This window comes from Lithobates pipiens, unplaced genomic scaffold (assembly GCF_037356315.1).
Source record: "Lithobates pipiens isolate NorthernLeopardFrog02 unplaced genomic scaffold, aLitPip1_a1.2 Scaffold_22, whole genome shotgun sequence".
Taxonomy (NCBI): Eukaryota; Metazoa; Chordata; class Amphibia; order Anura; family Ranidae; genus Lithobates; species Lithobates pipiens.
Window position 1 is genome coordinate 132857444 of NW_027507784.1, and position 18922 is coordinate 132876365.

Here is an 18922-nt window from a genome sequence, read left to right on the forward strand (position 1 = left end):
TCACTCCCGGCAGGGCCGCTAATAGAGGGGCCCAGACAGCAAGGCATTCAGCGCAGTAGATGGGTGGAAGTAATTGCAGAGTGGTGTGTGGTTTCCCCCTCTCCCTCCCACTGGATGCTGGAGGGAGAGGGACAGACCAGTGTGACAGGCAGCCAATAGCACTGCTTTTCTGAGTGGGAGGATGTGACTCCTAAGTAGCTCCACTTCCCACCACCTCCATAGCCAATCAAATTGCCCAGCCCACCACATTTGATCAGAAGATGCTAGTGGCCAGTGCAGGGCGGGATGGAGAGGATCCGACATATACAGTTGCAAAAAAAGTATGTGAACCCTTTTGGAATGATATGGATTTCTGCACAAATTTGCCATAAAATGTGATCTGATCACAAAAATAAACAATCATAGTCTGCTTAAACTAATAACACACAAATAATGAAATGTTACCATGTTTTTATTGAACACACCATTCACAGTGCAGGGGAAAACATTCACAGTGCACAGTGCTATGTGAACCCCTAGACCAATGAGATCTCCAAGAGCTAATTGGAGTGAGGTGTCAGCCAACTGGAGTCCAATCAATGAGATGAGATTGGAGGTGTTGGTTACAGCTGCCCTGCCCTATAAAAAACACACACCAATTCTGAGTTTGTATTTCACAAGAAGCATTACCTGATGTGAATGATGCCTCACACAAAAGAGTTCTCAGAAGACCTACGATTAAGGATTGTTGACTTGCATAAAGCTGGAAAGGGTTATAAAAGTATCTCCAAAAGCCTTTCTGTTCATTAGTCCAGGGTAAGACAAATTGTCTATAAATGGAGAAAGTTCAGCACTGCTGCTACTCTCCCTAGGAGTGGGCGTCCTGTAAAGATGACTGCAAGAGCACAGTGCAGACTGCTCAATGAGGTGAAGAATCCTAGAGTGTCAGCTAAAGACTTACAAAAGCCTCTGGCATATGCTAACATCCCTGTTAGTGAATCTACGATACGTAAAACACTAAACAAGAATGGATTTCATGGGAGGATACCACAGAGGAAACCACTGCTGTCCAAAAAAATATTGCTGCACGTTTACAGTTTTCACAAGAGCACCTGGATGTTCCACAGCAGTACAGGAAAAATATTCTGTGGACAGATGAAACCAAAGTTGAGTTGTTTGGAAGAAACACACATCATTATGTGTGGAGAAAAAGAGGCACAGCACACCAACATCAAAACCTCATCCCAACTGATAAGTATGGTGGTGGGGGCATCATGGTTTGGGGCTGCTTTGCTGCGTCAGGGCCTGGATGGATTGCTATCATCGAAGGAATAATGAATTCCCAAGTTTATCAAGACATTTTGCAGGAGAACTTAAGGCCATCTGTCCACCATCTGAAGCTCAACAGAAGATGGGTGTTGCAACAGGGTAATGACCCAAAGAATAGAAGTAAATCAAGAACAGAATGGCTTAAACAGAAGAAAATATGCCTTCTGGAGTGGCCCAGTCAGAGTCCTGACCTCAACCCGATTGAGATGCTGTGGCATGACCTCAAAAAAAGCGATTCACACCAGACATCCCAAAAATATTGCTGAACCAAAACAGTTCTGTAAAGAGGAATGGTCAAGAATTACTCCTGAACGTTGTGCATGTCTGATCTGAAACTAGAGGAAATGTTTGGTTGAAGTTATTGCTGCCAAAGGAGGTTCAACCAGTTATTAAATCCAATGGTTCACATACTTTTTCCACCTGCACTGTGAATGTTTACATGGTGCGTTCAATAAAAACATGGTAACATTTAATTATTTGTGTGTTATTAGTTTATTTATTTTTTTTTTTTTTCAAAAACATTTTATTGAAGATGCAATTCACAATACAGAAAGTATAAACAGTGCAAGTGTTATTAGTTTAAGCAGACTGTGATTGTCTATTGTTGTGACTTAGATGAAGATCAGATCACATTTTATGACCAATTTGTGCAGAAATCCATATCATTCCAAAAGGGTTCACATACTTTTTTTTGCAACTGTACCTGAGCATGAAGAAGGGGGTATGATCATGTCACATGCTCGCTGTTAATGCCAAACACCTGCTGCAGAAATCTAATCATCAATGTGTTCTCCTGTCCTGTGTGTAGAATAGGCAATGACCACAATGATCAAGGGATGACTTCCCCTCTGTCTTCTCATACTGGTTCTTATCTGTGTTTTTATTTACACTGCACACAGGATGGGTGACTAAGGCTCGGTCCACACAGGGGCGGCACGACTTGCAGCGCGACTCACAGACGCGACCTGCAAACGACTTCAGCGGCGACTTGCAAAACGACTTCTGTATAGAAGTCAATGCAAGTCGCCTGAAGTCGCCCCAAAAGTAGTACAGGAACCTATTTTCTGAGTCGCTCCTATTAGAACGGTTCCTAATGATTAGACTTCTGGAAGATGCTTCAAACTTCATCTGTTTCTACAGCTATTTGTGCCACAGCCCAGTATCCGCCATCCCTGATTTATCAAACTTTTTCCTTGTTACCTTTGAGAGAATTATCACTTGTACTATGTCCGCAGTCTCTGACCATCTCCTGTGTTATAACCACAGTCTCTGACCCATTCCTGTACCATGTCTGCAGTCTCTGACCCTCTCCTGTATTATAACCACAGTCTATGACCATCTCCTGTATTATAACCACAGTCTCTGACCATCTCTTATATTATAACTGCAGTCTCTGAACTTCTCCTGTATTATAACTGCAGTCTCTGGCCATCTCCTGTATTATAACCACAGTCTTTGGCCTTCTCCTGTATTATAATCACAGTCTCTTACCATTTCCTGTATTATAACCACAGTCTCTGATTATCTCCTGTGTTATAACCGCAGTCTCTGACCCTCTCCTGTACCATGTCTGCAGTCTCTGACCCTCTCCTGTGTTATAACCGCTGTCTCTGACAATCTCCTGTATTATAACCGCAGTCTATGACAATCTCCTGTGTTGTAATCGCAGTCTCTGACCATCTCCTGTACCATGTCTGCAGTCTCTGACCCTCTCCTGTATTATAACCACAGTCTCCGATCATCTCCTATATTATAACCATAGTCTCTGATCTTCTCCTGTACCATGCCTGCAGTCTCTGACCCTCTCCTGTATTATAACTGCAGTCTCTGACCATCTTCTCTATTATAACTGCAGTCTCTGACCATCTCCTTTATTATAACTGCAGTCTCTGACCTTCTCCTGTATTATAACCATGGTCTCTGACCATCTCCTTTGTTATAACCGCAGTCTCTGACCCTCTCCTGTACCATGTCTGCAGTCTCTGACCCTCTCCAGTGTTATAACCGCTGTCTCTGACAATCTCCTGTATTATAACCGCAGTCTATGACAATCTCCTGTGTTATAACCACAGTCTCTGACCATCTCCTGTACCGTGTCTGCAGTCTCTGACCCTCTCCTGTATTATAACCACAGTCTCCGATCATCTTCTTTATTATAACCATAGTCTCTGACCTTCTCCTGTACCATGCCTGCAGTCTCTGACCCTCTCCTGTATTATAACTGCAGTCTCTGACCATCTTCTCTATTATAAGTGCAGTCTCTGACCATCTCCTTTATTATACCTGCAGTCTCTGACCTTCTCCTGTACTATAACCACAGTCTCTAACCTTCTACTGTATTATAACCAAATAATTGCACCCACTTCTATGGGCTGCTAGTGTGCAGCCCTGAGGTAGATGCAGACACAGCAAAAAGCAGGACATGTCTTAGCACCCATCTGAATGACCCTATAGGGAAATTTATCAAAACCGGAGCAGCCAGAATCTGAAGTAGCTGTGCATAGCAACCAATCAGCTCATAGCTTTATTTTCAAGGCTTAACTAAACAAGCTGAAGGTAGAAGCTGATTGGTCGCCATGCACAGCTGCTCCAGTTTTTTATAAATTCGAAAAACTGAGAAACTGAGTTAAAAGACATGACTTAAACTTACCCACCCAAGAATTATATATATATATATATATATATACACCATATATACCATATATACAACATTATTAATTGGACTAGAATAAATTCACATTTTATTAATCAAAAATATAACAACATATAAACATATAAATTATGTATTGCATTAACCCCCTCACACCCATGCTATCGCCGAAAGTTGGCTACAGCGTGGACCTTAATTGCCGGGAGTGCCTCCACATACGTCCTCCCAGAAACACGCTCTCTGCGCTCCCCCTGCGGGTGTGCATCAGGGAAAATCTGTGATTGCCATGTCCCTTGGACACAACTAATCACAGATTGTGGTAATTGACGGATCACAGCTGGCCATTTACCACGTGATTGGTGTGTCCAAAATTTAAACATGTAAAATTGAACACTGTTTCTGTGTGAGGAGGGAGAGCGATCTGTGAGTGTGGGAAATCACAGTGAGTATTGTACAGCCTGTTACAGTGTCAAAACAGTGCCCATCAGTGTATCAGTGCCTGTCAATGTCAGATTGCCCACAGTGCCATTAATGTCCACAGTACCATCAGTGTCACCTTGCCCATCAGTGTCACATTGCCCATCGGTGTTAGAGTGTCCATAGTGCCTTCGGTGCCCACAGTGTCATAAGCACCCACAGTGCCCATCAGTGTCACCATGCCCATCAGTGTCACAGTGCCTATTACTGTCAGAGTGCCCTCTGTGCCATCAGCGCACACAGTGTCATCAGTGCCCACATTGCCATCAGCCGCCATCAGTGTCACAGTGCATATCAGTGTCACAGTGCACATCCGTGTCACAGTGCCCACCAGTGCTCACAGTGCCCAGACAGTTCCCACAGTCCCATCAATGCTGCTGTGCCCTTCAGTGTCACAGTGCCCACAGTGCCATCAATGCAAAAAAGTGCTTATCAGTGTCACAGTGTAACCGTGCCCATCAGTGTCACAGTGCCCACTGTGCCATCAGCTCCCACAATGTCATCAGTGCCCACAGTGCCATCAGTGCCCATCAATGTCACAAGGTCCACCAGTTTCACACTGCCCATCTGGGCCCACAATGCGATCAACACCCACAGTGTCATTAGTGCCTATCAGTGTCACAGTGCCCATCAGTGTCACCATGCCCATCAGTTTCACAGTGCCTAACAGTGCCCACAGTGCCAGCAATACCCACAGTGTCATCAGTGCCCATCAGTGTCATAGTGTCCAACAATGTCACAGTGTCCACAGTGCCATCAGCAACCACAGTGCCCACCAGTGTCAGAGTGCCCACAGTGCTCAGTCATATGCCCATAGTCCCATAGGTGTCACCGTGCCCATCAGTGTCACAGTGGCTTTCAGTGTCACAGTTTCCATCAGTGTCAGAGTGCCCACAGTGCCATCAGTGCCAACAGGGCCCATCAGTGTCATCGTGCAACCCTTCAGTGTCACAGTGTCCATCACTGCCACAGTGCCATCAGGCAAAGTCACTCCCACCATTTAGAGAATGTTTTCTTTTTTTTATACAATATAATATAATCTCTGAAGGTGATCTATGGGATAATCTTTGAGAGCCTACTTTAGTGTTTATTTTTTGTAAATTCCACATAACTGTGTTTTACATTCACTTTACTTTACATGTAGTCTAAGTACATCACATTCTTTGTTAAGTTTGGCTTTGTATAGAAAAGCATATGTAATAGAACAGCTTTATTTTAATAAAATAAGTGTGCTGAAGTTTGTAGATGTCTGTTACACACTTGCTTCTGGAATAGTCATAAAATCATATGCCCCCCCCAGTACTGTTTATACAATTTGACCACACACACAATCTGGCGCAACACACTGCTTGTATAGGCCACTTCATCAGCTGATATAAGTGGCAAATAGTTGTAGTCACAAAAAATGAAGGCTAACATCAGTGGCTCCAATTTTATGTCAGTTTCCTAGTTAAGGATGAAAGGTGGGCATTTTAAGCAGTTAAAAGGGTAATTGCTATATGTTAGGTCAGAAACGCTGAATTTAATGTCGTTTAAAGTTTTTGTTTTTTAACAACTGGAGACCTGGGGGGGGGGGGGGGGGGGCTAATGGCTTAGGTTAAGTGAACCTTTCCAGATGCTATTGTAATATTCCATGATGACATGATGATATGATGATAAGTATGCCAGCCTCTACCTGCACTGAGTTTTCCCTCCCCTCTGCAGTAAGCAGTTACCTTCATGTATTCTATGCTTGAAGGTAAAAAAACCTTCTGTGTACTGGGCCCCCTCTCCCACAGCCCCCCCCCCCCCCCAATCCTTGCCTGAACTGGCCCCGATCCAGAAATGTTCACAATAGCCTCTGCTGTCCTGGGCCTTTCCCTCCTCATTGGCTGAGACAGCAGCAGTAGCCCATTGGTGGGATAAGCCACAGCTCTATGTGTCCTATGGATGGATAGAGCAGCGACTTGGGAGTGAGGGCACCCCAGGGCAAGTGGCTTTTTATCTAGGGGCACTGCTCGAGGAGGGAGGGGCCAGGAGCATTGGTGGGACCCAAAAAGATTAGAACTATACAAAACCACTGCACAGAGCAAGTAAGTATAACATGTTTGTTATTTAAAAAAAAAAAAAAACACAAAGCTTTACTACTACCTTCATTTTTATCCTGTTTAGTTGTATAATGCAATCCTTTTTAATGTTAGTCTGCTATGCAATGTTTAATGATACACAGCTAACTTGATTCCAATGAGATTCTTAAGGTACTGATATACATTGGTAGATCATCTGTGGTTGTGATCTTTATATCTACAGACTTTTTTTTGTTCTCCCCTCTGCAGTAAGCAGTTACCTTCATGTATTCTATGCTTGAAGGTAAAAAAAACCTTCTGTGTACTGGGCCCCCTCTCCCACAGCCCCCCCCCCCCAATCCTTGCCTGAACTCGCTCTGATCTAGGAATGTTCACAATAGCCTTGGCTGTCCTGGGACTTTCCCTCCTCATTGGCAGAGACAGCAGGAGTAGCCCATTGGTGGGATAAGCCACAGCTTTATGTGTCCTATGGATGGATAGAGCAGCTACTTGGGAGTGAGGGCACCCCAGGGCAAGTGGCTTTATCTAGGGGCACTCATTGAGGAGGGAGGAGCCAGAAGCATTGGTGGGACCCAAAAAGATCGGAACTATACAAAACCACTGCACAGAGCAAGTAAGTATAACATGTTTGTTATTTAAAAAAAACAAAAAAACACAAAGTTTTACTACTACCTTCCTTTTTATCCCGTTTAGTTGTATAATGCAATCCTTTTTAATGTTAGTCTGCTATGCAATGTTTAATGATACACAGCTAACTTGATTCCAATGAGATTCTTAAGGTACTGATGTACATTGGTAGATCATCTGTGGTTGTGATCTTTATATCTACGGACATTTTTTTGTCGTCAGCAAACTATATCAAATACGTCTTGCATTTCTTTGCAGAACGTTATTATTCCTCTAAAGTAGGAAAAGCATCAGAAATGTCTGCCGAGCACATCAACAAGTAAGCTCAAGCAACACAATCATTTAATTGTTTAAAGTGGCTGAAAACAAGGAAGAAGACTCTACAACAGGGACACAAAAGCCACAAAGAAAAGGTTTGAACCTCCTCAGCTTTAAATTGCTATCCCTGTTGCAGATTTCTGTTCAACTTGTGATTATTAGGTTTTTGCTGTGCTGGAAGGTGATAATGAGCTCTTTGAGCAGTATTACAGAAGAAGATTTTTCAATCTGTTGACATTTTTTTCTGGTGGCAGTTCAGGTTCACCCAGTCTTCTAAGGAGAGGAAAAATGGCCAAATATATAGTATATTATGTGTACTATTGGCAACATCTGGCAAGTATCACAGTGAATCCCAACATTTGTTGGACACATATGAAGTTGAGCATACATCTCCCTAGTCATCATCCTGGATTAGAAAGCTGCTTGTCTGGGGCCTGCCAAACACCCATTATTTACATGCACGACGATTACATATTGTCAGGAGGTCAACAACACAAATTGCTAAATTTGGAGGATGGGACACAAGTGGTCACTGATTGGTAGCAATAGAATGTTGGAGGTTTCCATTAAAATAGTAAATAGTGCATTAACCGCTTGGAAGATCCCCCCCCCCCGCCCCCACGGCAGGGACATTTTTTGCATTTTGGCACAGTGTTACTTTAACTGACAATATATCCCTTTTCCCCCACAAATAGAACTTTCTTTTTGTGGTATTTGATCACATTTTTTTAAAATCTTTATAAACAAAAAAGACTGACAATTAAAATAAATATATATATTTTTTTTTTTACGTTCTGAAATAAAACATATCCATTAAAAAAATAAAAATTCTTCATACATTTAGGTCAATATGTATTCTGGTACATGTTTTGGTAAATAAAAAATCCCAATAAGTGTACTGGTTTGCACTAAAGTTATTGCATCTACAAACTATGGTGTATATATATATACCTGTATACAGGAATTTTTATTTATTTATCAATTTTTTATACTAGTTATGACAGTGATCAGAAACTTATAGCAGCAAAGTGATATTGCGGCTGACAATCTGACACTGACACTTTTGCAAACCAGTGACACTAATAGAGTGATCAGTGCTAAAAATATGCATTCTCACTGTAATAATGACACAGGCTGGGAAGGGGTTAAAGATCTAGAGCAATCAAAGGGTTAAATGTGTGCCTAACCAGTGTTTTTGTGTTTGCTATTTGCTGTTTTTACTAAGGGCCGTGTTTTTTCCCCTGCTTTGCAGGGAAACAAAATCCACCACATCCCTGCTGACGAAACAGAACTCTGCCTTGTTTACATAGGTAGATCACTGTTCTGTGTCTATCAAGATAAATGAAAGGTGTGGGCTGAGAATGAAACCATTGTAACAAATTATGTTCTCATTGGCATAATCCCAAAATTTAAAGGGAAGAGACAGCAAAACGGGACATTATATATGCCTCTGGGAACATATTACACCAAAAATATAGATGTAAAAAATATATTTATTAAAATTTATACAGTGATAAAAAGATGCCTACCGGCATGAAAGCACACAATTTGCACTATAACCATATAAAATACAAACTATGAGGTCAAATAGGTATATATATTCTAGATAGGTTTGATTTGGTCGACACGTTTTGCGGGATTTCCGCTTCTTCAGGACCATACAAGCATATACAGTGTGTGACTAGAAGTAAGGAGAATCGTTTTTAACATTCATGAACAAACATATTCAAAAGTATACCAATTATCTATGTGAAGATATGTACACTTGTTCAAACAAAAAGTTGATTGGTACATAATGCTATATACTATAATATGCTGGGATTCAACAGAAGGGAAAAAGAAAAGAAAAAAAGAGAGAAAGGGGAGGGGCACGGGAAGGAAAGGGGGAGGGGGAAGAGGGGAGTAGAAAGGAGGAAAGGGAACAAAGGAGGTAAAGACAAAACAAATGGGGGTATTCTCATGGTACAGAAACTATCCATACAGTCATCTCCGAACAGACAATATATACAGTATATCATACCTTCAAAGAGTGTGCATGGCTCGTGTCAACATCAATGGAATAAAAGCAAGGACTGATGTAGAGGATTTATATGATATATTATATATCAAGCTCCAGATGTAGATGTGCACCTCTCCTCACCAATCAGCAGGTACCGGTAGACATCAATTGGCCGGCACCCACTGATTGGCTTGTGTGGTGTCTAATCCCAGCACAGCCACAGCGCTGACGGTGTATGCATATGCCCACTACCTAGAAGTCCCGGACCACATCTTAGGTTTGTGATCCGGCACAGGAAAAGCCACTTTACTGCTGTACTCTGACGAGAGGTGGTCGGCAAGGGGTTTGAGTAGTTGGAAACCCTTACCTATACTGTGACAAGTTGGGGGTTGTTTAGCTCATTGGAAGTGCAAAACAGTGAGTATACTCCACCCCAGAAGTATGTTTTAGGGCTTTTTCTTCCTACTTATTTAAACCAAAGCTAAAGTTCACACATGAAAATCCTCCCATGCAGGGGGTTCTCACCATCAATATGAACAAAACATAGGTTTTAGCCTCCCGACTCTTAACAGCCCTGTGGCTCAGGCCTCATTCCTCCTGACTGTCAAACACACAGTCCCAGTGCTCATGCCCAAAACGTTATACCTCTGTCAGCTTGGCTTCTTATCCTGCAGCTCCCAGCTGCTACATCTCTCACAGGTTCGTGCCTCTGTCTGTCCTGACCTGTACAGTATGGTGCACACGTGCAGCTCTTACTGATCCCTTCACACACTGACCCCCTTCCTCTAGCTCTGTCTCTAACATACACACAGCACACACCTGCGCCATCAGTGTGATTGTTTCCTGGAAAACCAGGCTCAGACCACCATATTAAACACTGACATGGCCCCAGCCTGCCAAATACCCAGTGAAGTAGACAGAAATGACACAAATCCCCTTACAGAAGTGGTACATGTTTATCTGCAGTCATCTCTTATTTACAGCCAAAGTGCAGTATTTATACAGCTTGTCTGAGCTTTCATAAAGCAGGAGGCAGGGAGCTAAAGTTACACTCTGCAGAATTCAGTGAGATCTCATTGGAGAGAGGGAATATACCCCCCTTCACAAAGCATGCAGGAACAGAACTGAGTCAGTCAAACACAGTATGTGTGCTTAAGCTCCCCTGCCTGTCACTTTTTTTTTTCTCCTGGTCTCGGGAAATCTTTTCAGAAGTGTCTCATGCAGGTAGCAAAGGAACAAAGCAGAAAACAAAAATTACACATATTTCAGAGGTTTAAAACCACTTTAAGGGTGAATCGGTTGTACATGCTCTCAGCTCTAGAGGTGCACTTACCTGTAGCAGTTTTCATTACCCTATCTAAGCAGGAAAAGAAAAATCTCAGACCATTTCTGTTGTGACAGGTTTCCCACCCCATTCATTCATTCATCAGCCAAGGAAGCAGCTCAGCAAAGTGGTGGGCTTTTTTTTTCTAAAGAGAGGCATTGTACTATATTAAGATATCGCTATGCTGGAAACAGAAAGGTTGCATTATATGCATTTTTGAAGGCCTACTAATAACACCTGGTGGTCTATGTATAAAAGGTTCACAGAACAAATATGATCGACATCCTCAGAGCTTCAATTAAACTCGCCAAATTCAGTGTAACATAATTATCTCCTAGAACTAATAGGCTTAATGCATTTTCTTTCCTAATAAAGGCATTTAAAAAAAAAAAAATCACATTATGGCCACTAGACGGTGCCTACAATCATAGGAGATAATTAGATTACACAGAATATGGCAAGTTTTGTTGCAGTTGTGCAGATTTTTGGCACATATGTTCAGAAAATTTTGTATGCATAGACCCCTTAGAGTTATGTATGTGAAACACTTGTTCAGAGACAGATCCACCATATTTCTATCAAGACAGAGACACTTAAAATAAATTTTACTTAAAGCTAAGTTTCAACATTGTTCCTGAAGCCTCCCTTTACACAAGAGGGAACAGTAAGCATACATTCTACTTTTTAGAGGTAATGTATTATATTCATACCTTAAATTCCTCCAGGATTTTATATGTCTTCCCATGATATTCACAAAAGTTTTTCACTTCCTTACACTCCGGACAACATCCATTGTGTTCCACTTTAGTGCATTTGGGGTGAATTTTGGGACACTCTGGCTGATCACAAACAGGCCCATCCTCTGTACAAACACAAGGACAGTTAGAGTGACCCGGGAAAAATCTCTCCCCTAGTTTATAGACAAATCCGCTATCGTCCACACAGCCTTTGCCCCTGTAGTCATCAAATATTAAGTTGTCATTGCTGGACGCCTGTTCTCCTTCATCGGCAGGATAATCCTCCTGATTGATTGAAGCTGATGATGCTGAAGCCATGATTGCCAAGAGAATCATGGAGACTGCAGAAATATGAAGAGCCATCACCCAATGTCAGGCTTCGTGTGTGCCACTCCACTAGGAACTGGATCCAGCTGCTGCCATGTGGGCTGAAAGCAAAGAGACATGACAACTGAATACAGCATAACGTCATTAAAATGCTTATCTCTGCTTTAAAGAACAGGAATCACACTGGCTCGCAAGACTGTAAGTGGCTTAATTACAAATCTGCAATAACATAGATTACAACACTTATGGACATCTTTAAACTCCAGAAAGACGTTACTTATGGTAAAATAGAGCACAAAGCCGAGTATCTTAGCTTTCAATGATATTTATCTTTTTTTCTGGCTTAAAGTGACATTTTAAGACATATACCTTCTTCTCCAGGTAAAGCAGCAAAAGTGCCCAAATGTTTGTCCTGGAAAATATACAGGTAATCTAAATAAACAATCAACATCAATGAAGTAATACTATTACTATATAACTATACAGGCAATCACCACCACATGAAGTAGTATTATTGTTATATAACTGTACTTTAAAGTGTCTTTGTGCTTTGCCCATGCAGGTTCTTTTTAATACAGACCTCTACTATCACATATATTTAGCTTCCTTTTGCTCCCCCACCACTCACTCCCAATGTTGTCTCATGAAGAAAGATGATCCTCATTATTGTGGTATTTTCTTCAGCTCCTGGCACTGAATAGAAGAAAGGTGATTATACGCTGTTGGGGTAAAGGGATTAATGCAAACCTGAATCTTTTCCCTGTAAGTAAAAAGCATGTTTGCTTAAAATAAAGTTGGAGCCCAATGTCTTTCTTCGCTGTCCCCTATCAGTTTATGTCCTCCATTACAAACCCCAAATCATCTGGGACATCCCCCGTTTGCTGTGGCTTACACTAGCTTAGATGGCACTTTTGTCCTTCTCACATGGGCTGCATCTTTTTCTCCCTGCAGCCTAAAGGAGGAAGCAGCATATTTACAAGCCTGCAACTAGCTTACTTCTCTATCAATGTCTATAGAGAAATGATATAGGCATTACGCTGTAGCTCACTAGTTTAGTGAAGATGACTGAAGAGACCTCTGAACTGGCATCATAGTTCATGATCTAAGATCTGTGCTAGGCTACATGTATGGTATGGGGATGGGAATGGTATGGGAATGGGTAGGGGATGGGTATGGAAATGGGTAGGGGGTGGGTATGGGAATGGGTAGGGGGATGGGTATGGAATGGGTATGGGATGGGTATGGGATGGGTATGGGATGGGGAGGGGAAGCAGTTGGCACCAACTTTATTCAAAGTATAGTAATCCTTTAATTTTGATGTATTTAGACTAATATGTCTATAACTACTTGGAAATTACTACAGTAATTGTACTATAAAGATATAATATACTTCTAATAATTACAAATAAGAGCATGATGAAGTTTGGGTTAAAAAGAGCTGGAGAAAGCTTTAGAACCAGTTTACACCACATGCAGTCCATTTTTTTCTGTATCAAAAACGCATGGAAAGTAGGTTATATGATTTTCAATGGCATAGTTCACACCAGTGCTTGCAGTTCCAGTGCGCTCCAGTTCCGGGAAAAAAAAAGTAGAACATGCTGCATTTTTCCTGCACTGTATTGTACTGGAACGGTGTAAAACGCATCGCAAATGCACTGGAATGCACTTGTCCTTATTTAGGGCCTGTTCACACCATAGGAATGCAGTCCGGATGCTGTCAAGATGCTTTTATGCATGCACATTTTTTACGCATTCTTGATGCATTCCAGAGCTTTTTGGTGTGTTTTTGATGTAGTCCAGTGTATTTTCCTCCTCTTTTGATTAAAACATTAAATAAAGAACTGGGTGTCTAGTGCGTTTTTGGGTCATTTAAGTGCTTTTGGGTGCGTTCCAGTGCGCTTTTGATGCCAGTGCAGGATAAATTCAGCATGTTCTATTTCTTTTTTCTGGAACTGGAACGCGCTGAAACTGCAAGCACTGGTGTGAACTATGGCATTGGAAATCATATAACCTACTTTCCATGTGTTTTTCATACAGAAAACTGTGAACAGGCCCTTAAGGTTAAGAAGAAAGGGGGAAGCACTGGACTGCATCAAAAACACACCAAAAACATATAAAAAATGCGCATGCAAAAAAGGATCTGGAACGCATATGGACTGCGCTTCTATGGTGTCAACTGGCCCTTAAGCCATATGGAGAATGTATAGTGAAAAAGAACCTGTTCTTACCAAATGCTGTATATATATATATATATATTTATATATATTTTTTTTACCCTCTCATGCTCCATGTGAGGCGATCTCACAGACTGCTATAAGACAGTAACATGTAGAAAGGTGAAGCATGCATTTACTGAGCGATTTACAACTACCTAGGATCCTTCAGCACCGGTACTGACGCAGCTCGAAAAAACCCTAAATGCATATAATCTGATGCTATGCAAATTTACTGGCAATTCTATCCTGAATAGGGCTCACCTTTAATATGCATTACATGTTCAACTGAATGACTGATAGTATAAAACCTGTCTTTTGTTGGTAACCACAGATAAAATATTGCAAACATTAAAAAGCAAGGGAGAGAGATTATTCCATTCTATTGTTCCATTCTAGGTCTCGTTGTAAAATGGAAGATTGACAGGTGTAATTCCCAGGAGCTGCTACAGAAGCGTTTTATTGGGCTCATCTCTATAATGAACATGTGGCATTTCATTGTGTGCCAATGTATAAATCATACAGGACAGGATTTGTCAAACCCGCTAAACAATAATGATAAAATACCCTAAACCTATACAAAGTTTATTACTCTGTAGCTTTTATTTGTCCATAAACCTTGCAGTGACATTGTCCTATTGTACTTCATCAGTAAATGTATCTCTTTGTCAGTTTTAACCTCCATCCCTTTACCGAACACTGAAGCATGTGCATATTATTCAACACATTAAATTCACTGCAGTTATACATGGCTAACTCATTTAATCACCCCTTATTAATTATGAATATGATGAATTATTGAATAAATTGTAAGTCCTCTTCAATGACTACAGAGAATAGGAGGGCAATCTATACAGATTCATTCAGCTTGTGAAGATATTTAAATAAATGTGGGGTTTTTATTGTAAGTTGAAGACAAGCCATTTACACTAATACTGGTCACCCTGACATTTGGAAAGCTTCTGGTATTGACTTTCCTATAAACTCCTTTGATTAAAGTCCTCCTGAATGACGCACTGAAGGAAAGAGTGAAAGAGTTAACACAGGGCTAATTAAACCCCTTCATGTGACAGTTCCTCAGTGTAAAGATGTTGTTTTGTACAGTCACAAGGAATCTATTCTCTTCAAAACTCCTACATCTGAAGAAGGTTCTCATTCAAAGGTAAAATTATAAATATTTTCACAAATACTGTACCAGTGGTGGTCAACTTGTTAATTATCAAGTGTGGCCCCTGGAAAAATCACAAATACACCAAAGTTTTTAATTTACAATGTCATGAATTCAATTTGCCTCTCGTGTTTCGATATGTTCCTAGGGGAATTGGCAGGCTCTCTTTCCACTTACAAATTTCTGTTGTTATTGACAAGCTAAACCATGCTCATCTCTGCAGGAATCCCCAATTTGCAGGTAGCCGTTTGTGGAAGTAACATTGAAGGCAGGTACAGGGGATTCAGGATTGGGTGATATCACCAGCCAATGGCATCTTTCGGCATTTTCACAGCTTATCTTGTAAAAGAACTGCTGCATGGAAGTGTTGGTTACCAATGCATTACACCATCGGACCAGTGATGACAGTAAAAACACCACGTGTGTCTGCCCCATTTTTTAAATATATATTTATTTATATATATTTTTATTTCTAACTTTTTTTGTCTGAGGATAAATCTATGTTTGTCCAGATCATCATTGATTCATTTGAGCTATGTTGTTATGGAGTAACGTGTGCCACCAAAAGTTGCTCAGGACTTAATATTTAAGAAAGGATAATGTTTTTGTTGGAATATTTCAACTCAGAGCCCTTTTTCTCAAGGACATGTCTGATGTACATATAAGTGGCCATAAATTGTAGGATTATTATTTTTTTTTAATGCTTATCAGTTAATTTTTTTCCTGATCTCTGTAACTAATGTCTATAGATAGTTGAGGTGAGATTTTTATTGTAACATCTGATCATTTTTATAAAATGCTATTGTATAGAGGTTCTATAGCATAGTGACAATATGATTTTTGAGACATGTTACATGTTTTCTGTAGAAGAATCATTAATAACTGCCAACATAGCACAGTGTCTTTCATGACCATGAGAAAAGATGTTCTGATATAATAGTTGCATGTGCATATTGTTTAAAACAATCACCAAACTCAACAAAGTGAGATATTGAATCTAAAGTGTTCTACAGATTAGCAACATACTGACAAATACAGGTTTGAAATGTCAGAAAGACTAGGCTTGCAAAGTCCCAGTTAAAAAAAATGAAATCATATGTTTGAGCATAATAGGTAGTCAGGAAGGATAAACAGTAGGGGAAGAGGGAGATGAGGTGAGACTATGAAATAGGTTGAGGGGAAGAGTAAAGAACATAAAAGATGATAAAATATTGGGTTATACTCATTCATTCATGGCAATCAAACTATATCAAATTTATTTGGACTATTTCTACTCATACAAATCAGTTTATACAGTTGACACATTAGACCCTTTCTAATTTTTTTATGCATATTTCTTACACTTAAATAATTTAGATCATCAACTAAATTTAATATTACACAAAGATAACCCAAGTAAAAATCCAAGATGCAGTTTTTAAAGTATTATTTCATTTATTAAGGGAAAAAAGCTGTTCAAACATGCCTGGCCCTATGCTCAAAAGTAACTGCCCTATCCCATGCTGAATCATGAATGAAGTTCAATGAGTTAAATTTCACTTGCTATACCCAAGCCTGATCCTGCCAGAAAAAAAACAGAAATTGAAGGCATGCACACCAGTGCATTACCAAAGATAATTTAATAAGAATACATTTTTATATAAAAGTGGGTACTCAACTGACAAAAGGCCATAAACACAGTGTATGGACACGCTCAGAACACGGGGTACACCTAACGCATTTCGGGAGCACACCCCCTTCCTCAGAGCTAGGCTGACAAGAAAAACCGAAATGGAAGGCGCACACACCTAGTGCATTACCAAAGATAACTTATTCATAAGAAATTTTTATATAAAAGTGGGTACTCAGAAAATGCAAATGACAAAAGACCACACACGAAAAACAGAAATGGAAGGCATGCACAACTAGTGCATTACCAAAGATAATTTAATAAGAAATTTTTATATAAAAGTGGGTACTCACAAAATGCAACTGACAAAAGGCCATAGAAGAAAAACAGAAATGGAAGGTGCGCACACCTAGTGCATTACCAAATATAAATTAATAATAAGAAATTTTTATATAAAAGTGGGTACTCACAAAATGCAACTGACAGACCTGTTGAATCAAGAAATCACATAAATAGAAGCTGAACAAAGTGAAAGTCTGACAAAGTGAAGCGCACTAACAGATCACAAAATGACACACATCATGCCACAATCTAAAACAATCTAAGAACAGATTAGAAACAAAGTAATGTACATTTATCGGTCTTAGCCCTTGTACACACGGTCGGAGAATCCGTCGGAATGTGTCCTATCGGACCGTGTCGTCGGATAATCCGACTGTGTGTGGTATGCATCGGACTGATTCCGTCAGAATATCCGTCAGACTCAATTTTCCAACATGTTGGAAATATTTCCCGACCAACTGGGCCGGTCGGACATACTCCGATCATGTGTAGAGAATTTTAATCGGACCAAGTGCCACGCATGCTCAGATCAAATTCCTACATCAAAGCTATTGGCTACTAGCCTGAATGTAGTCCCATCGTAACGAAATTACGTCATCACATTCTGAAAGATCGGATTTTTCACCAACTTTGTCTGACCGTGTGTATGCAACAGTTTCGGACAAGATCCGACGGACAAAATCCGACGGGCAAAATCTGACGGATTGGGTTGTGGAAATCTCTGACCGTGTGTGCAGGGGCTAAGAAGGGTTTCAAAGCCATTTCTAAGGCTTTGGAACACCAGTAAACCACGGGGAGAGCCATTATCCACAAATGGAGATAACTAGGAACAATGGGGAACCTTCCCAGGAGTGGCCGGCCTACAAAGATTACTCCAAGAGCATGATGATGACTCATCCAGGAGGTCATAAAAGAACCCAGAACAACATCTAAAGAACTGAAGGCCTCACTTGCCTCAGGTAAGTTCAGTGTTCACGATTCAACAATAAGAATGAGACTGGGCAAAAATGGCATCCATGGGAGAGTTTCAAGGCCAAAGCCACTGCTGACCAAAAAGAACACAAAGGCTCATCTCACATTTACTAAAACACATCTTGATTATCCCCAATACTTTTAGGCAAATATTCTGTGGACTGATGAGACAAAAATGTAACTTTTTGGAAGGTGTGCGTCCGTTACATCTGGCATAAAACGAATACAGCATTTCATAGCGTGATGGTCTGGGGCTGCTTTGCAGCTTCAGGACCTTGAGGACTTACCATAATTAATGGAACCATGAATTCTGAGCTCTACCAGAAAATCCTAAAGAAGAATTTCTGGCCATCAGTTCGTGACCTCAAGCTCAAGTGCACCTGGGTTATGCAGCATGACCATGATACAAAACACAACAGCAAGTCCACCTCCAAATGGTTCATATAAAGCAAAATTTAGGGTTTGGAGTGGCCTAGTCAAAGCCCGGACTTAAATCCAATTGAGATGATGTATCATGACCTTACACAGGCCATTCATGCTGGAAAACCCTCCAATATGGCTGAATTAAAACAATTCTGCAAAGAAGAGTGGGCCAAAATTGCTCCACAACAATGTGAAAGATGCACTGCCAGTTATCGCAAATGCTTGATTGCATTTGTTGCCGCCAAGAGTGGCACAACCAGTTATTAGGTTTAGGGGGCAATTACTTTTTCACTTAAAGCCAGGCAGGTTTGGATAGCTTTTTTGCCTTAATAAATGAAACTATCATTTAAAAACTGCATTTT

General features: G+C 40.7%; 1 protein-coding gene across 4 annotated transcripts in view; it reads right to left on the reverse strand.

The window, feature by feature from the left end:
* VWC2L (von Willebrand factor C domain containing 2 like) overlaps positions 1-18922 on the reverse strand; it is a 310703-nt gene that overhangs the window by 281607 nt on the left and 10174 nt on the right. For all 4 annotated transcript variants that reach the window (XM_077448327.1, XM_077448328.1, XM_077448329.1 and 1 more), the window contains exon 2: positions 11480-11934. In XM_077448327.1, coding sequence (XP_077304453.1) covers positions 11480-11869 — 390 coding nt within the window. In that variant the 5' untranslated portion in view covers positions 11870-11934. The remainder of the gene's footprint in view (positions 1-11479; positions 11935-18922) is intronic.